Here is a 19,260-nt window from a genome sequence, read left to right on the forward strand (position 1 = left end):
ACTTAGTAGGTTGTAGGTTGTAACTACTTCGTATGTGGTGTAGCCGGTAGCTAACGGAAGAGCGAAGTGAGATGGTGATCGGTTTTGGCGGCCGCCCTGGTCGTGTCTGTTCGCTATTCGCAACTCGCGTAGTTATCGCTATCGGCCATTGTCATGCATGCCTGAACAATAATCAATTAGTCGAGATCGTGGTCGTAAGTCGTAATCACCCATAGCCATGATCGTAGTAGTAGAGTGAGTCGTAGCCGTAGTTTCGTGGTTGCAGCGAGAGGGCGATGAACTATCCCATACATATATCATCGGACCCTTACCCCATCAGTACTTGTACTCCTACGGGAACCCCCATTGAGTGCTTTTGTTGTACTCTCCTCTCTTTTATTGACCATTCCATACAAACAAAGCAACGTCTAATTCTTTTTTGTTTCTCTGGTATTATCTTCGTACACAAAATCGGCGGGCGTGTGTGTACGTCAGAAAAAGCTTCAGGCTGAAGCTGAGATCCCACACCCCCAACGCAGCCCTTTAAGCTGTGCTGTGCCACATCCTTCCTCCCTCGCTCTCTCGCTCCCTCTCCCTCTTTCTCTCTCTCCTCCGTCCTCCGTCCTCCGTCACTTTCGCCTCCCCCGCCCTCCAATGATTTATCCCGCCATTAACTACCTATACCTGTACCCTTAAACAAGAACAACAACAATAAATACAATAACGTCACTCAACCTCATTGACAACAACTCAACCACGATCATGGCCTTGAGCGCACCAGTGGCTGCTCCCTTCGACCCGTCGCAGCGGACCTCTCCACCTGTCTTGCTATCCAAAACATGTCAGAACTGCTTCTCTCTTAAGATCCGTTGTGATCGGACTCAAAGAACAGACATATGTGACAGGTAGGGCCCAATCCCGAGAGCTCCCTTTTGTTAGGAGCTACATCGCAATTCTCCCACCACAAGATTGTACTGACGATATATCGCAGATGCGCTCGACTGGGTAAACACTGTGTCTTCCGACCTGCACGAAGAAGAGACAATTCCGCAAAGCGCGATTCGTAAGTTTGGTTCCTTCTACTCCATATCGTTCATAAATGGCGCCTGTGTAGACAACGTGCTAATGATATCCGAGCGCAGGCGCATCCAAGCCCTCGAACAGCAGGTCCAAGATCTTCTCCGAACACAACCCGGCTCCATTATCCAACAAACTATTCCAGAGGGTGCTCCTTCCTCCGCGTCAATCGTATCTTCTACCCCTTCTTCCATCGATGCACCCCCGAACGGCGATGTCATCGACCATGACATCCTCACATTGGAGCGAGCGGAAACGCTGGTGGAATTGTACAAGTCCGACATGATGCCGCACTTCCCATTCATTATTGTACCTGCAGAAGCAACTGCCACCAACTTGCGACACGAAAGCCCATTCTTGTTTTTGTCAATAATATCCGTTGCTTCCTTTCACGACTTGGCAATACAGGAGAAACTCAGCCATCGGTTCAAATACATGGTCAGCGAGAAGGTGCTTCTGGGAGGTGACGACAGTTTGTCACTAGAGTACCTACAGGGCCTCCTGATTGTGCTAGCATGGTACGAGCTGGTCGTTATGTGAGACAATTACGCCCAACACGGCTAACGAAATTACAGGAACCAATATCATGGCCGGTCAAAATACTACTCTCAGTATCTCCAACTGGCAGTGTCGATAGCAGTAGACATGCGTCTCGATCGTACACCCATGCGCAATAAACCCTCAAATCCAGGGAGCAAACGCGACCCCATAGCTAATGCTGTGGGTACCGCGACCTGGGGAGCGGAGGAGCAGAGAGCCGCAGCCGGCATATTCTACATTTCCTCCACGTGCGTATCCTATCTGACAGCCGACATTTCTTGCCAAGTATCCGAGCTGACTGTCTCACAGAATTTCAAAACTGTTCGACAAGATGAATACGTTTCCATGTTCAACCTTTGTTGAAGAAGGATGTCGTGCACTGAGGCAACGGGGCGAGTTTCAGACAGACAAGGACCTCTATCATATCATTCGTCTACAACGAATAATAGAAAACATCGACACTGTAGCCGACCAGTCATTATCGGACGCCGATGCCCAAGAAGCCTTTCTCCGAACACGATCGGAGCTGGAGGAATTTAGAATGCACCTCCATACCGACGTGTCTGATAGCCGTAAGTTGACCACCACCATTCTTGGCACATAGGTCACTCACACAATCAGATTTACTTTTTATGCAATTCCATACAGCGAAGTTATTCTTATACCAGGTCGCTTTCTTCGAGCGCTCATTACAGCATAACCCCGCTCTCCATCTTAACACCCTCTGCGAGGGGCTTGATTCCGCCAAGGCATTCTTAGATCTGTACCTATGGCTACCACCAAAATCCGAGATGGCTTTGACCAATTCCGAGTGGATCCAACTTTCTTTCGGCGTAAATTTGGCAGCTAAGTTCGCTATCGTAAGCAAATATCCAAGCGTTGAACAGCAGACGCGAGAGCTCCGACGCAATCTGAATATCGACAATGTTTTCCGCCACCTGAGCCTTAGAATAGGCGCATTGGTTGGCCGAGCCTCAGACGGAAATAAACAAAAGGACATATTTTATCATTACGAGCAAAGAGTGCGGAAAATTCAGAATTGGTACGAGCGTATGGTGAAGGCGACTGGAAGCGACAGCCCCCTAAGCCAACAGGCGTCAGTTTCGCCACCAGCAACTGGAAACGTGCAATCAATACAAATGCCAACACAACAGATGGACGCAAACGCACAATCACTAGGCGGCCAACAGTTATCATTGTCTTCTACAGGCTACGCACAACAGCAACCGATGTCGTTTGCCAATGGGAACATGGCTGTTTCCGCAGCCAGCATGGGTCTAACTCCTCTGAGCACGAGTCCATTCTCCTCAAGCTACAGTCCTGTGCCATCAATCGCATTCCCTGACCTCATGAGTGCGCCCGGTTGGGACATGCCATTTACGATTCCCATGGACGACAATGCATGGGTTTTTGACGTGACCAGCGGGTATCAAGGCATGAACATGGCGAGTCCGCCAAGTGACGGCACATGGGGTAGTCCCAACGATCTCTGATCTGATTTTCGTTCTTAATTATACATTTTCTTTCGAATTTTGTTGTACCTGGAAGATATCCGCACTTTACATTTCACATTATTTTGAAAGGACACTTTGGGCTGGCGTTGGCGGAAAGAGAAGCTTCAATCAAGCTCTGATTTTTCACTGCTACAGGAGTTATTACCCTTTTGCGAGGCTCAGGAGATATATCCAGCACCTTTTCAAAATTCTACAATTCATGCTTTTAAAGGCATTGGCAATTTTCATCAACATATATTGAACATTTTCCTATCTGCATTTGAACACAATGTGACATCGAATTCATCCGCACAGAACGCTCAACTCCATACTTGATGATCATTCTCCCAAAAATCAGCCCTACACCAAGGACCAAGCGGCACAATACACACCGCATCCGCCAATTCGCACACGCGCGCTCGCTCGCAGTGTACTTGCAGCGGCTCCTCCCGCTCACCAAAGCACCAGGCGCCTGAACTTCGCATCACCCAGTCCCCGACTTTACGCCCTCCAGAACATCACCCCCTCCGATTCGCTCGAACTCACAAGGTTTCAATTTCATTGGGTGACCAGGTAGTGCAGTGCAGTACCCTGCATCTGCCCTGCACGACATCAGGTAAACGGACCAATACGGAGGGCGGAGGGTGGGTGTAAGCTTGAGATATATTTTTCAAGTGTTTTTCTTTCACCGCGATTTGGATGGAGGGTCTTTTATTCCGAAGTACGGAACATATAGTTGTATGTCACAGTTTTGTGTGTTTGCTGTCATTCAGGTGCGACAGGAGAGTGAAGCAAGCTTCTTGGTATGAAGATGCGGTGTTGAGTCTCCGGGGTCATGTATGTATGTATGTATGTATGTATGTATGTATGGACGCGTGAAACGAATGACGGCATGTCCATAAATACGAGGAAATCAGAATTTTAGATAGATAATGTGCGTTTGTATCTAGTAATTCTGTCGTAGTGGGCATACTTGCTACAATGTTACTATGCTGAGATCCAACGACATCTTCACGACCAACTTCATTCTCAGCATTGTTTCCGAGTAGCAATGAAACGAAATCGCAACCACCACCATCATCCTCTACGCATTTCAACAAGTTTCAAGGCACCCACTATATCTTATGTACATTTCTCCGCGAACCCAGTATAACACAAGCAAGCTGCCTAGCAACTTTTCCTCCGAGTAAGATGGAAACTGAAATGCCAATGTCGCATAGCCCCGTCAATCCTCGCTTCCTTCACTGTGCGGAAACAGCAAAGTAAGCACAAATCCCATCGAGCCAATCCCAACACTATAAGCCTGCGATCTTGTGTATTCCCGATCCGATGGATGGCAATTCCCACCATCCCCGAAATCAGCGATCGTGTGCATGTGGAGGGGGACTGTGCGGCCATCCGCGTCTAGCATCGACGATGGGGCTGGGATCCTGGGTATCGGATTTGTTTGCTGTCGGTACGTTCGAAAAAGGGTATCTGTGTCGTTTGTGAGCGAGCGAGCGAGCTAACTTCCCCGGATTCTCGAGGATGATGACAGGGGTGGGCGGGAGTGTGTTTGTTTTAACTAAATATATGATGTACATGAGGGATGCATGCATGCTTATCGGTCGGTGGAAAACATGCGTCCTTCGTTCCATGTGCAATGAGACAAACGTGATACCTGTGCACAACCAAGTGTGTATGTACATATGTACCTTATGTGTGGTTTCGTGTTGGGCTTGACTGAGTGAGTGAGGGTGGTGATAAGTGCACATGCATGTGGTACCAAGTCTCCGTTCAAAGGCCACCACCGTCGACGAACAGAGATTACCCATTGCGGTTCGAAGGAGAATGGCTGAGTCTTTATTAGTTCGGGGATAGTCGTTCGAAGGGAGAGGGACACAAAAAGACAATGTCAACTCCACTTCAGACAATCATATCTTTCATTGCGAAGCTCGCTGATCATACGCTTTGGGATTCAGAGCTTCCACACGATTGTGTTGCTTCTTGTAACGATCTTTCGACTTAAACTTCTTCATATCGTTGAATCTTCTTTCCTTCTTGTGAGAGATTTAGACGTATCATTTCATTCTGTCGACTTTCCTTCCCAATCTCCCTCTCTCCTGACAAAACCCAACATCCAAAATGGCCAAAATGGTAGACTCCCTAACCACCGACCTCCAAAAGCCCCTCGACATGATGACCTCCCGCCTCATCGACTCCAAACCCCCTCACCCCAACCCCAAGCCGATGCAAATCCTCATCCTCGGCATGCCTCGCACCGGCGTGTCCTCCCTGCGCGCAGCCCTCAACGTCCTCGGCTACAACACATTCCACGGCTCGATGCTTCAGAACACCCCCGAATTATACCCTTACTGGGAAGAAGCCATCTCCGCGTACCACTACGACACCGCTGCGAACTACACCCACGAGGACTACGACAAGTTGCTCGGTGACTACAATGTGTCATGCAATATGCCCGGCACGTATGTGTGGAGGGACCTCGTGGATGCGTATCCGGATGCGAAGATCATTCTCACGAATCGGGATCCCGATAGGTGGATGACGTCGATGAAGGCGAGTGTGGATGAGGGGATCAAGTGGAGGAGTTGGGATTATGTTACCCCGTTTGAACCTACGCAGTAAGTCGTGTTGTACCGGACCCCTGAATTCGAGGATGGAAGTGCAGTGCGGGAAGGGGAGATGTAGTTGCTGATGTTTGATACAGACGCGCATGGTGGAGATATCAGAAGTTCCAGCAGGCGCTTCGCAAGCACATCTGCCCCAAGGGCGAGCGCGAGGCGTTCATCGACCACTACGAGGCCATTAGGGCGTATGTGCCGAAGGACAGACTCCTGGAGTTCGACGTCAAGGCCGGCTGGACCGGTCTCTGTGACTTCTTGGGCAAAGACGTGCCGGATGAGGGGTTCCCGCACGTCAACGATAGGGAGGGCTTCATGGTTGCGAGGACGCAGAGGTGGTGGAAGGCGTTCAATGCTATGGTTAGCACGCTGTTGCCGCCGTTTGCTATGGGGATTGCGGGCGCGTTGGGTTGGTGGTTTGCGAGATTTTGACTGGAGAGAGGCAGAGCTGTGGATGCTGGGATGGTGATGGTCGCTGGATTCTGGGTCTGGTGTATGGATTGGTGGTAGAAGAAGGGTGTTCTTTGCACTGTATATGTTGTTAGCGTAGCATAATTTTATCTAGGAAATATGTTTTCAACTTACCTCGTGTCCAATGCTCCTCTATGCTCGTCTGGACTTGACATTCAGGGGAAACAAGATAAAAGCAATGGAGATGAAAGTGATAAATTATTAAACAAACAAAATTCATGTACACATGTTTTTCTGCATTACGCACTGCTAACCCTTTTGTCGTCGCCCTGGCCACGGCGATGGTATCAATAGAGCCAGCTGGAAGAATTTGCTTCCTTTGAACGATTCCGCCATCGTTTTTCTTTTCAAAAATTTCGTCGACGCTTTTCCCTTTCGACTCCGACAGAACGCCGTATAGTTATGTCGCTGCTGAGAACTTGCTCGCGCTGATCCGAATGTACTCGAAAAGAGATATCCATACCCTGATGGATCATCCGCCGCGTTACGATATCACTCGATTGTGCTCGAAGTGTCCGTCGGCTCTATACCACCAGCAATGCGTGTCACTGGTTGAAAGGATCGTCCTTGCTGAATTGCCTCTCGACGAAGACCGCAGTGCCATACACGGAGACCTGCGCGAATCCCAAGACCTCACTCTCTCCAAATCCTATTCCAACAATCGCATTGCCTCCCCGGCTCACGCAGTCCCTCACCATTCTTTCAATGGCTTGGTCGCGCGCATTGTATAGCATGTGCGTCAGACTCTTTGCCTCGCTACCCATCCCCATGGATTTCAGGAAAGTCTTCGTCTCTTTTCGCGCGCAAGTTGTGATGCCATGGACTGTGCCAATTACTTTCACGACGCGGTGGCCTGGGAGGTTGTCGGTTGTGGCTGTTAGGACGGAGCTGGTGCGGCAGTGTGGCTCGGATTCATAGTTAGGAGATGCCGCTGTAAAACTTTGCGTCCTTTTGTGTGTTGTTGGAGGAGGAATCATCATGGTGGATCGGCGGTTGGTCAACATTGTGGCGATTGGGTTCAAGTTCTCTCTGGATAACTTGGTGACGTGGTTGGCCGAATGTGTGCTGTATAAAAGATGCGATGATAAACGCAGCGCAAAAAGAAAAGATGACGAATAGAAAATGATATAGAATAGAAATGCTTGATGAAATATGTGAATGCAGGATAAAAAAAATCCAAGCCTTGGGCGCGATGTCCTCAGATAATAAAGGCGACCGTTCTGCTGTCCACGATGAAGTCAGATGCAAATCTTGAAACGCACCCTACGCAGTCCAAGATAATGCCTCGCCCTTGGACATCTCAGCTCCAAAAGCTTGGCTATCTCAGTTGCAATTCTGGTTGGAATGGAGTAGTTCGAGACGACATATCGATTTATCGGTAATAGTTCAGCCGAAGGTTCGATGGCATCGATGCGGAGGTGCGGAGCATGTCGCGCGTTTCAGCCACATCAAGCGAATACCTGCGACGCTGGTCGGAAGATCTTTGTGTCACACTTGCAGCTCTTGTCTGAAGTTGGGACGGCAGAGCCAAATCCACCATTTAGCAGTCCTGGAGTTAGAAAACGAGTATACGAGATATCGTCGTTGGCTGCGTGGTCTCTCGGTAGCCTCAGACGCGCCGCTCTGCCCGCACCCTCCTCGCCATCAGTCCGTCGAGCCATCGTGTTTGACCAGGCATTATGACGATCGAAGGGCGAAATAGGCTTTTTTCTCCTAAGGCATCCTTGGAAAGCTTGACATTTCCGACGATTAGATCGTGTTACCGGGTTGCGGGAATTGGGTCGTGAACGATACGTCATTGCTTCTGGCCACAATATCTTCGTTTGTTCTTTCCCATCCGGACTTGCAGTCTGACATCTGCGTGAAGATCATGTATTTCATACATATAGACTCTTCTAGATCATGTTCGCCGACCTTGATCAGACCTTATGGACTCACAGATCCAGCATCTGTATTTCCAAAAGAAGAAATAAGTGCAAGACCATATAAAACCAAACACTGACAAATTCTCTCTGAAGCATGTTCACACATTCCGGACGTGCGGCGAATGATACCGCTCTAATGGTGCACATATTTCCACGAGTGATCTCGAACCTGATGCTCTATCCTTGCCAATTTCTAGGGATCTCCGATGAACTCTTAGATCTTGAAACGATATGTTATCGTCTGAGATGCCCATTTTCAGCGAACCAAGTTGCTAGGATTTCTTGCCTACCTCACATACATTCTTTGCGGGTCTCAATGTCAACCAAAGCGATGTGAGAGAGATCAAAAGCATCTTTGTTCAACATAGCTTTAGATCAAGACGGGACCATATAAGATCAATTACCAGAAATCCTCTATACTTTAAACCTAATGCTGACACATGCACCAAAAGGCACGCTCGCCAACATGACAGTGTCCTGGTAGGAAAACTGACAGACTAAGTTCTTATTGGACTTTGCCAGTCTCAATCAATATATCGAGCTCATTACAGGAACTTGATCTCATTCTCATTTTAATGCATTTTTCTTTTCCTTCCAATTGGAGATTATGTGTAAAAAGAATGTATCTTTTAATTCAAAATGTAAACTCGTGAATGCGCTTCCTAAAATCAAGCATCATCAATACCAGCAGAACGGGTCAAGAGATTCAAATCTTTTCAGCCGCATTACTAGTAGATAATTTTGAAAATAAATCGCGATTTCAGGACAAGGTGAATTATCTATTTTATTGAATCAGGACAGAAATGCTGATCTTGAAAGACACTTAGGCGACTCAGAATGTTAGCGGCAACCCCGACTTGCACTTCGAACCATGGTTTTCATAATTCCTGGCTATTTTCTGGTCAGTCGAGTCAGAAAAAGCTTAAAGTGTTCTACCTGACCGCACGCCAATTGTGTGCGGCACAGCTTCGTGGGGATTTATATCCATATAAACGTGGTATTTCCCGATTAGGCAAAGCGTATCAAGCTTGGCGTACAATTCGTCGGACCTCCGAACTTTTGATGTCCAACATACGACCACACATTAAACCACAACATGGCCAACCCAAGACCGTTCCTCGCTCCTCTGAGCAGAATAGGAGCATCCTCGATAGCGATTCCCCGAGCTGAAATAATTCGACCCAGCATCCTCCCCTACCAGACCCTGCGATGCGCCTCTCAAAAATCCGCCGCACCCAAGAAGAAGAAAAAGACGAGGAACACCTTCCTCCAGTATGACCTGAAGCATGCAGAGCAATTCGCTCTCGTGGACGCGATGCAGTGAGTTCAATTGGCAGATTGCGGGTGTAAGATTGGTGGTATTGACTCTGTGTGAACAGATACATCCGCGCCTTCGAAGTTGGCCGCAACCCAGCATCCTCAAAATACGAAATGCACGTTCGCCTGCGCACATTGAAGAACGGCCCCGTCATCCGCAATCGACTTCGGCTCCCGCATCCCGTGAAGACTGATGTGAGGATCTGCGTGATTGCACCGCCGGGCTCCAAGGCCGCCGAGGAGGCCCGCGCTGCGGGTGCGGTGCTGGTGGGTGAGGACGAGGTTTTCAATCAGATCAAGGAGGGGATTGTGGAGTTTGAAAGGTGTATTTGCCACATCGACTCGCTTGCGAAGTTGAATAAGGCTGGTTTGGGAAGGGTTCTTGGTCCAAAGGGATTGATGCCCAGCACGAAGACGGGTACGGTTGTGAATAATGTGGGAGTTACGGTTAGGAATATGGTTGGTGCAAGTGAGTACAGGGAAAGGATGGGTGTGATCCGAATGGCAGTTGGACAATTGGCCTTCACTCCCGAAGAGATGCAGAAGAATGTTAAGGCGTTCATGGATACGCTGAAGAAGGATATTGCGCAAATGCAAGATCGAATAAGCAAGGAGATTCACGAAGTGGTGAGTTATTTCGGACATGCATGTTTTTCATTTTACATCAAACTAACTTATTCCTAGGTGCTGAGCTCCACTAACTCTCCCGGGTTCACTTTGAACGGCGAGTTCAAGAACGCTAATTCGATACCAGTCAAGGAGCTTTCCGGTCCTTTGTAGCATATCTGATCTATATGTATAAGACATTGTATCATAATCTAACGCCATCGCTATGCTTGACCACATTGCTGTAGATATAGGCCATATTATGACGTTTTGGCGGACTTTAACACCTTGATTGCCTCCGCAGATTCATCCATGTCCGCATAGATTCTTGCGATCTTCATGACTCTACTTGAGCCCTTGGCGCCCGCGGCTTTGGCTTGCCTCAATGCATTGTTGAGGTCTAGAAGTATTGTGTTTCGGACTTTTACCACGCGTGGTGCTTGCGCCGTGATGAAAGGCATAGTCTCTCCAACACTTTTCGCGATTTGTTGTATTAAACAATACTGTTGAACGTGATTCCGCAATTTCGAGACGGAGGAGGAAAATAACCCCTCATCGTCGTCAGAATCCTCTTCGCTCTCTGATGAATCATCATATTCCCCCGATTTGGCAGAATCTGTCCTTGTCTCGATTCTAAGTCGACCCTCGAGCAATCTCAGCCTTTCTTCATAGTCCACTAACGCTCTGCCGATGGCGATGTCATTCCTTATCCGCACGCGTTCGTCCACCAGATCCTTGACAACCTCTTCCCTCTCTTCCACCTTGCCTTTCGCGGCCTCAACGTCTTTCCTAAATCCTAAAAGACCAACCCTGACTTCCTCAACCTTTTCGTCGCCGCCCTTGAGACTGCTTCCGAGGCTCAGAAAGTCCTGGTAATTAGAGTTGACGAGGTCGAGGAGCTCTTTATTTAGCTCTTGGCTGCGGGACCGGAGTTCGGAGCGCAGGTCTTCGAGGGTTTGATGGCGATTGCGCAGCGTGCTCAGGTAAGTCGATGGGGAGAAGTCCGCGGCGAGGAAGTCGCTGCGCTGTAAGGGTGTAGGGAAGGGAAGATTATCGTCGTCCTCGTCAGAAGAGGCGGAGGTAGAGCCGCCAACCTGTCCAATGGCGGGTTAACACGACTTGCGCTGCGTTTTCTATAGATGCGGGAAACGGTGAAGGGAGAGCGGTTACATACGTAGAAGCGACTCATGGCGAACAGGTTCAAGCCATTGGGGTTTCAAAAGAGGCGGTGAGTGAGTTGCAGAGTATTATGCGGAAGGTGATCTTGATTGTGTATCGTGGGTAATAACTTAATAAAGTATTGTTATATGCATGTTGTAACTATCGGAACATTTGGAAACGGTGTTCTGGTATGGGATTTGGAGAGCTGTAAGGCTTGGCGGCAACGTGGGGTGTCGTCAAGCCTCAAGCCCTCCCTCTTGATCTCTTCCCTTTCTCTGCAACCATCCCTGTAACCATCTACTATTTCTCCGTACTATGCAGTATTAGTATGGATTCCGGCCTACTTGTATCCGCTGGCACGCTGGCGATAGCGGACCGAGAGTAGTCTCTAAAGCCGAGGATGCAGAATCGCCCTCGAACCTTCGAAACGGAAATAATAGCCCTTCTTGCAATTACTTAGTAGGACGGGCCTATCGACCTGTCAGAGTCATGTTTAATAATCCATCTTCACCCCTCAGTGGGGTAAGTAGATCGAGCACGTCAGGTACGAGATTGTGCAACTATTTGGTGCTATTATCTAGTCTGGCGTAGAACTCTCTTCGCGATTGTTTATCCTGTTTGGATTTCGACTTCCACCTCATTACTCGCACAATTCTGTAACCTACTCGACCTCTCTTCCTCTTCCTACTAGGCGTCATAACATAATGCCCCTCCCTCAACCTAATCTACCTGAGCCTGCGCATCCTGACGTCGACTCGATGCTAAGCCGAAAGTTCGGCAAGGAGATCGCCAACTACTTCTCCGGTATATTGCAGTTGCGCCTCCATTCATTCTGTAGAAAGTAGTCACTGATTGATCCCATGTAGGATCGCCACTGAACCGTGTGTCTTTCCTTCGCCCTGACCATGCATTTCTCTCCCAGGCCCTCCGCCACCCTTCGGCCTCTTTCCTTCTCTTCAACAAGCTTGAGCCGTTGGTCAAATCTGGCACCGAGCTCGTGCAAGTAAAGTATACCGATGTGCAACCCATTATTGGCGAAGATCCATTTTCAAAGACGGAAGAGGATACCATCAAGGACTACAACTCAGCGACATACTTGCCGCAAATAGTCTTCCTAGGTCTCGACGAGCGCGTAGAGGGATTCGTATACAAGGATCACTACAAAGGACAACCCTACTTCGCCGTCGATGTGACACCTAAGGCCAGCGTGACTGAGGCTGCTGAGGCCTTGATCAAGAATCTAGAAGGGCAGGGTCTTGCTTTCTCAAAAGGCCGAATGCACCTATCTTTGCCTGCACAAGAAGGTATATACTGCACACACTAGACATAGAGTTGACGATTCCACCACTAACTCCACCACAGCCGCAATCTATGCCGAAGCTCGCCATTTGCTCGACTGGAATGCAAGAAACCCATACTGCGGAGCCTGTGGATACCCTACTCTCTCCATAAACGCCGGCTTCAAGCGAACATGTCCCCCACGAGACATCGCACCTTCAGTATCGACACCGGACCGCCCACCCTGCGCTACACGCACCGGTATCTCCAATCTATCCTTCCCCAGGACTGACCCTACCGTCATCATGGCTGTAGTATCTGCCGACGGACAGCGTGTGCTGCTTGGCCGACAAAAGCGCTGGCCAGAGTACTGGTACAGCACGCTCGCCGGGTTCCTCGAGCCCGCCGAGAGCGTGGAAGAAGCCGTACGAAGAGAAGTATGGGAGGAGTCTGGAATTCACCTCGGACGCGTCGTCATCCACTCCACTCAGCCCTGGCCGTATCCCGCAAACTTGATGATTGGCGCCATTGGACAGGCGATTCCCACTGGCGAGACCGTGCACTTGGGACACGATGCGGAGTTGGAAGATGCCAAATGGTTCACGCTTGACGAGGTGCGGGAGGCGTTGAGAATCGGTACGAGTGGACTTGGTGAAGATGCCGGACCAGAGTACAAGCCCGGTGGATTGAGGTTGCCACCGAAGACCGCGATCGCGAATCAGCTTATGTCCGCTGTGGTCAATGGATTTGTTAGTGGGTCGCCGAATCTATAGACATAGTAGATACAACAATATAGAAATACACTTGTTGGAAGATTGGTATTGTATTTTTATCTTAACTAGTCCGTTCCTCTATGGGAGGACAATGTACTTCTTCAAATGCTCGGGTATCGAATCGATGAGCTTCTTCTCCTGCAGCCAATTCTTCGAGAATAAACGATCCGCGTAACGGTATGCACCGTCGCAGAGAAGCGTCACGACGGTATGGCCCTTTCCAAGCTTCTCCGCAACCTCCTTAGCAGCAACGACGTTCAAGCTCGAACTAGCCCCCAAGTATAAGCCCTCCTCATCCAAGCACCTGTACACCATCTCGATGGTCTTCTCATCCGCGATGTGGAGCGAGTCGTCGATGAGGTCGATATCCGGCTTGAGATTGTCCGTCACTCTGCCCTGGCCAATGCCTTCTGTGATAGAACCGCCCTGTCTCTCAGCGAGCTTACCCCCACTCTGGATGTACGAGTGCAGGACCGAACCGGGAGGGTCCGCAAGGAACGCCTTGACGCGGCCGTTCGACTTCTCCTTCAGATACCGCGTGACTCCCGCAAGCGAGCCTCCCGTGCCCGTGGCACAAGTAAAAGCGTCGATCTTTCCATTCGTCTGCTCCCAGATCTCCGGGCCCGTCGTCTCGATGTGGGCCTGTCGGTTCGCAGTGTTGTCGAACTGATTCGTCCAAACCGCGTTCTCGAGACTGTCGGCATGCCTCTTCGCCTGGTGGTTGTAGTTCTCCGGATTATCGAACGCAACCGCAGGGACGGGATACACCTCTGCGCCGAGCAGTCGTAGCAAGTCGATCTTGCCCTGCGATTGTGTGTTCGGCATGTAGATGACGAGTTTGTAGCCCTTGGAGCGGCAGACGTGCGCGAGTCCGATGCCAGTGTTGCCGGCTGTGCCCTCGATGACGGTGCCGCCTGGCTTCAGGAGGCCCTGCTTCTCTGCATGCTCGACGACGAAGAGCGCGGCGCGGTCTTTGACTGAGCCACCGGGGTTTTGGAATTCGGCTTTTCCGAGCACTTCGCAACCGGTCTCCTCAGAGAGTCGCTTTAGTTTTATGAGAGGGGTCTTGCCAATTGCTGGAAAGTGGGTGAGATTGATTGAATTGGAGGTGGGAGGCGTGGATCATACCATCTAAAAGGCCTCTTTGTGCAACGCCTTGTGCCCTCGAAACGTTGATGATCGAAGCATCGTATGCAGCAAAGTGCATTCCAGTCGCAGCGAACCGGCGCACTGCAGTTCTGAACATCTTGAAACAAATTCGAGCACACGAACAAACTTCAAGAATATAGTAATCGCGCAAACGTCCAGAAGCAAGAAAGATATGACGACAAGTCACAAAAGCGAACCTTTCTGCTGGGAACTATTCGTCGGCGAATTGGAGAGCTTCCCCGCCGATGTCGCGATGTCGCAATTTACAGGGGTTAGGCGAGTTCACGTGCGAGTCGCGTTGCGCGCTTGCCCGGATCGGGCAGGGGCATTTGTTTGTTTTGGGGGGTCACTGTCTTGTTGTTCGGTGTGGGCAGAATCAACATCCCCCATCCGAATATACCCCTCGGAAACATTCCACGGCAGAACATACCAACGACAACAACTAACAACCAAACTCACAGAGCGAATATGCCCGGAAGACCTGCATCGCGGTCGGCGCGCTCGTCTGGCGCAGGTGCAACCCGCAAATCAAGCTCGACCACGGCCAAATCGCGGTCGTCTGTCCCCGCTGTCGAGGTCCCAGACGAAGGAGAGGTCACATCGCTTCGAACGCAGATATGTCAAATATTCGGCGACGCACAGAAGACAACGGCGACACAGCGGAAATTAGTCGTTAGTTTGAGGAAGATCCAGGAAGCATGTTGTTACGAGGCACAAGATACCAAGAAGAAGCGAGTGGAAGAGGAATTCGACGAAGCGGATTTCAACGAGGAGGTAGCGCGATGCGTGACGAGGATCATGGCAGTCAAGAAGAGCGAACCTGTTGGTGACCGTATTATCAGATTTCTAGGTATCTTCTTGAAGCATGCAACGGAGAAAGGTATATTCATCTGTCTTCCAATTATTGAAATTTGAGGCTAATGTTCCCACAGACAATGCTATCCTGCAGCCCGATGACGAACAAGAAATGCTCATTCCAGAGACGCCTAGTAGTCGTCTCACATCGCATATACTATCTACAATACTCACATTTATCGAGGTCAAGGACAAGACGGTGCGATTTCGCGCCACACAGACAGTTGCACACATCGTCAACAGTTTAGATCAGATCGACGACGAGCTATTTGATCTCATCCGGCTTAAATTGGCGAAGAGACTGCGAGACAAGGAGCCTTCTGTTCGAGTACAGGCAGTACTCGGTCTGGGCCGCCTTGCCGACAACGATGACGAGGAGGAAGATGAAGAGGACAGCGACGATGACACCACAGGTCGCATACTGATCAAGCTGCTGGATATTATGCAGAACGATCCGAGTGCGGAAGTCCGTCGCGCGGTCCTAATGAATCTGCCTTTCCGACCCAATACCCTCAAATGGCTACTGGAAAGAGCCAGGGACTCGGATCCGGGGACTCGACGTGCCTTGTATGGTAAATTACTTCCTGCTCTTGGGGATTTCCGTCATATGTCTATGGTGGAACGTGAGAAGCTCATCCGGTGGGGGCTAAGGGATCGTGACGAGATGGTCCGAAAGGCAACCGCACGTCTCTTCCGCGAACGATGGATCGACCATTGTGCTCAGACCCATAATCCGACACCTGAGGAAGAACGAAAACCTGGTGAAGTCTTTCCCCCTAACATGGACGCTCTACTCGAATTGCTAGAGCGCATAAGCATCACCCATTCCGGAACTGAGGAAGGCATGGCTCATGAGGCAATGCGCGAGTTCTGGGACGGCCGGCCAGACTATAGAGATTTTGTCACATTCGACGACGACTTCTGGAACGGACTGACACCAGAAAGCGCGTTCGTGGCACGCAGTTTGAATGACTATTGCGTTAGTCTAGCGGACGATTCGCTTCAAGACGAGAAGATGCCCGCAGTCATGGCATTTGCTTTCTTTGTGCAGACACATCTCAATCGTTTGATGGAGGTTGGACACAGGATTGCTGAGCTGGACGAGGATCACGAAGACTATCAAGAAATGGCTGAAGAAGCCAGTGAGCAAGAATTCGTGGTCGAACAGCTGCTTCACATCGCTCTCACGCTCGACTACAGTGACGAAGTTGGAAGACGACAAATGTTTTCCATCATGCGAGATGCCCTGGCGCGCGTCGAGTTTCCCGAAGAGTGTACAAAATTGGGTGTCGAAGTCCTCCGTACAGTGTGTGGTGGCCGTGACACGGGAGAGAAAGAGTTCTGCAGCGTCATTTTGGAAGCAATTGCTGAGGTCCGAGACACACTCATGCCGGACGAGGCAACCGAAGTGCCAGAGGATGCAGAGGACAGCTTCCACTCAGCTCAGTCAGACGCGACTGTTTCAGCTTCTAACCCAAGCAAGAAGGCGAAGGAAGAGGAGGATCCAGAAGCAGAGGAGCAGAGGCAGATTCGTGAAGCTCTCGTGTTCCTGAAGTGTCTGCATATCGCGCAATGCATGTTGCAGAATGTCTATGTAGGACTGGAAGATAACAACGCCCTGGTCACTATCTTAAACACTCTCATTGTTCCTGCAGTGCGGAGCCACGATGAGAATATCCGAGAGCGTGGAGTAGTGTGTCTAGGTTTGGCTGGCCTCCTTAGCAAGGTACGTGAGAACTGCATATCGAAAAACAAGAGCACTTGCTAACTTTCATTTCCAGGATCTTGCCAGCTCCAACGTAGAACTTTTCCTTCACTGCTACTCTATCGGCCCAGATAGCCTCAAGGTCATCGTCATACAGGTTCTAACCGACATCATCATCACACATCCAACACTCATCGCCCCTCTCCCACCAGATCCCGAAGACGAGGACGAGGAACAAGAAGGTGAACCGGAGCCCACACCAAACCCCTGGCTTAAGCACATCATGAAGATGTTCCTGAAAGCCTTCAATTCCGACAAACGCTACTTGGCGCTTGAAGCATGCGTAGCAGGCTCCAAACTCCTCTTCCTCAACGTGTTACCGCCAGCCTCGGTGGCCATTTTGCTGAAAGCCTTCACACTTGCCTACTTCGACCCAGACACAGCATCCAACACAGCCGTCAGCCAAGCACTCAGCTACTTCCTTCCCGTCTTCTGCCATTCCCGCGCTAAGAACGCGCTCCTGATGTCGCAACTCGCCGTCCCCGTCATCCAAAAGCTTCTCGTGATGCGAGAGGACATCGACGAGGAAGCCGACGAGATGGTCGGCTGGCCCATCGTAGCCGGCCACCTCTCTGAATGGACCGACGGCCGCCGCGTCGTCGGTGCGACGGAACAAGGCGTCGACGGGAAGATCAACAACCTCGAGGGCGCGGAGGAACCTCACATCCAGCTTGCGATCGATATCCTAGAGCGGGCCCTCAGGGACACGTGCACCCGGGACGAGAAGAAGCCGCTCCTGAGCCTCCTCACCAAATTGTACATCTCGTCCACGCCATCGAAGCACGAGGCGGCGTACATTGACGCACTGCGCGACCTCCACCAGCTCGTGTCAGAGGCCGTGGAGGCGAAGCTCGGCCTAGACGCCACATCGAGGAACTACCTCGCTAAGCTGGAGACCAGCCTGACGAAGCGTTTGGGAGAGGTAGAAGCGGCCACTCAAGCCCAGGGCGAGGAGGTCGACGAGACGGAAGTACCGCCCACGTCGTCCTCCCCGCCGCGCGCCGGCACCGCGAGCCAACGCCAGAGCGGGACCCCAGAAGCCCAGAGCGAGGTGCCCGACGACGACAACGAAGACGAAGACACGATGCTCGCGGGCATGCAAGCAGAAGGCACACGGATGCCCCTCGAAGAAGGCGACGACGACGAAGACAACGATGAAGACATGCACGAAGGTACAATCCTGCCCGTCCGGGGCGGTAGGCGCCACACGGCGTTCACGGAGGACGACATCATGGAGAGCTTGCTGAACAGCGAGATGTAAAAACGTACCTAACTAACCCTTTCTCTCACTTCGATGCTTGGGGTCGTCTGCTTGTTGTCGGTCGGCATTAACAACTTGGTTAGACTCGTCTTATCTTTTTTTCACGCTCGGCGTATGGCACGTATGGCACGTATGTATGTATGAATGAGTGTCTAGCGTTTTTGAAATATGGAAAGCTTCTCATTTTAGTCATGTTGTGTTTTTTGCTTTCTGGCTGTAGGTGATGAATGAGTGAATATGTGTGCACATCTGCGTGTCTGTCTTGTGATGCTACTCAATCCGACTGTCCTTCAAAACAACCAACCAAACAACTTACACAGTTCTAGCGATTGATAATGACAATACAAGTACGGAGTATGTCATCCTGATTTTTAAATTCTTTTTTCCTTAGCTTGGGCAGAGTAAGAGTTTCTAGAGGGAAAAAGAGTTATTTTTTCTTCTATGTAGTAGTTATGACAGCGGGAGCCGGAATTACAGTCGTTTCAGACGGAAGAGAAGAACACCTATGTATGCGATCAATCTCAACAGTCTGACGGGCGCTGATTCCAATGGCTCGGAATAGAGAGAGAGGGAACATTTTTTCTATTTATGAGGAGCGCGAGAGAGAGAGAGAGAGAGAGAGAGAGAAAAGGAAATGCCCCATGATGTAACTCGGCCGTGATGGATGGGTACGAGAGAAGAAAGCAAAGAGGAAAAAAAGCAAAACAGCAGAAACCATCCATCCGGAGAAGGATGGTCCCATTATAGGGGCCAGTATTGACGATCCAAGATATGCGCAAAGCCACCGATTCCCACCAGCGCCCAACCAGGTTCATATGCCCCCGAACCATCCCCGGAACGCTATGCCACGCATCGTAGATTGGAATTGAACTGCAGACCAAGCGTAGAAAGAAAACAAGTAGAAGTGAAATGTGCAAACGGGATTATGAGGGAACAATTTGGGGTGAGAGGGTGTGCAAAGAAAACACAGCAGAAGGAAAATTCCCTCC

At 50.2% G+C, this 19,260-nt stretch overlaps 8 protein-coding genes across 8 annotated transcripts; 5 read left to right on the top strand and 3 right to left on the bottom strand.

The window, feature by feature from the left end:
• Positions 1-263: 263 nt before the first annotated feature.
• On the top strand, positions 264-3,344 carry BU24DRAFT_446202 (uncharacterized protein). The gene is made up of 6 exons (XM_033530749.1): positions 264-884; positions 971-1,042; positions 1,122-1,574; positions 1,632-1,844; positions 1,906-2,168; positions 2,218-3,344. The coding sequence occupies exons 1-6, from the start codon at positions 742-744 to the stop codon at positions 3,087-3,089; spliced, it is 2,016 nt and encodes a 671-aa protein (XP_033389451.1). The 5' UTR covers positions 264-741; the 3' UTR covers positions 3,090-3,344.
• A 1,923-nt stretch (positions 3,345-5,267) lies between these two features.
• Positions 5,268-6,142, top strand: BU24DRAFT_438364 (uncharacterized protein; the record flags this gene model as incomplete). Its single annotated transcript, XM_033530250.1, has 2 exons — positions 5,268-5,710; positions 5,797-6,142. 2 exons carry the CDS (start codon positions 5,268-5,270, stop codon positions 6,140-6,142), a joined length of 789 nt encoding a protein of 262 aa, XP_033389452.1.
• A 256-nt stretch (positions 6,143-6,398) lies between these two features.
• BU24DRAFT_15237 (DUF74-domain-containing protein) lies at positions 6,399-7,407 on the bottom strand. Its single transcript, XM_033521282.1, has one exon. The coding sequence runs from the start codon at positions 7,183-7,185 to the stop codon at positions 6,727-6,729; it is 459 nt and encodes a 152-aa protein (XP_033389453.1). The 5' UTR covers positions 7,186-7,407; the 3' UTR covers positions 6,399-6,726.
• A 1,777-nt stretch (positions 7,408-9,184) lies between these two features.
• On the top strand, positions 9,185-10,288 carry BU24DRAFT_361702 (ribosomal protein L1). The gene is made up of 3 exons (XM_033524155.1): positions 9,185-9,426; positions 9,486-10,050; positions 10,108-10,288. Exons 1-3 carry the CDS (start codon positions 9,203-9,205, stop codon positions 10,201-10,203), a joined length of 885 nt encoding a protein of 294 aa, XP_033389454.1. The 5' UTR covers positions 9,185-9,202; the 3' UTR covers positions 10,204-10,288.
• BU24DRAFT_416780 (uncharacterized protein) lies at positions 10,107-11,407 on the bottom strand. Its single transcript, XM_033526543.1, has 2 exons — positions 11,204-11,407; positions 10,107-11,123 (listed from the first exon to the last, which is right to left on the bottom strand). The coding sequence occupies exons 1-2, from the start codon at positions 11,216-11,218 to the stop codon at positions 10,290-10,292; spliced, it is 849 nt and encodes a 282-aa protein (XP_033389455.1). The 5' UTR covers positions 11,219-11,407; the 3' UTR covers positions 10,107-10,289.
• A 64-nt stretch (positions 11,408-11,471) lies between these two features.
• Positions 11,472-13,351, top strand: BU24DRAFT_416781 (uncharacterized protein). The gene is made up of 3 exons (XM_033526544.1): positions 11,472-11,994; positions 12,057-12,494; positions 12,553-13,351. Exons 1-3 carry the CDS (start codon positions 11,895-11,897, stop codon positions 13,239-13,241), a joined length of 1,227 nt encoding a protein of 408 aa, XP_033389456.1. The 5' UTR covers positions 11,472-11,894; the 3' UTR covers positions 13,242-13,351.
• BU24DRAFT_383139 (pyridoxal phosphate-dependent enzyme, beta subunit) lies at positions 13,203-14,608 on the bottom strand. Its single transcript, XM_033524791.1, has 2 exons — positions 14,370-14,608; positions 13,203-14,317 (listed from the first exon to the last, which is right to left on the bottom strand). Exons 1-2 carry the CDS (start codon positions 14,485-14,487, stop codon positions 13,320-13,322), a joined length of 1,116 nt encoding a protein of 371 aa, XP_033389457.1. The 5' UTR covers positions 14,488-14,608; the 3' UTR covers positions 13,203-13,319.
• Positions 14,609-14,767: 159 nt separating this feature from the next.
• BU24DRAFT_383143 (ARM repeat-containing protein) lies at positions 14,768-18,443 on the top strand. Its single transcript, XM_033524792.1, has 3 exons — positions 14,768-15,270; positions 15,323-16,971; positions 17,027-18,443. The coding sequence occupies exons 1-3, from the start codon at positions 14,859-14,861 to the stop codon at positions 18,269-18,271; spliced, it is 3,306 nt and encodes a 1,101-aa protein (XP_033389458.1). The 5' UTR covers positions 14,768-14,858; the 3' UTR covers positions 18,272-18,443.
• Positions 18,444-19,260: the final 817 nt, after the last annotated feature.

This window comes from Aaosphaeria arxii, assembly GCF_010015735.1.
Source record: "Aaosphaeria arxii CBS 175.79 unplaced genomic scaffold BU24scaffold_1, whole genome shotgun sequence".
NCBI classification, from domain to species: domain Eukaryota; kingdom Fungi; phylum Ascomycota; class Dothideomycetes; order Pleosporales; genus Aaosphaeria; species Aaosphaeria arxii.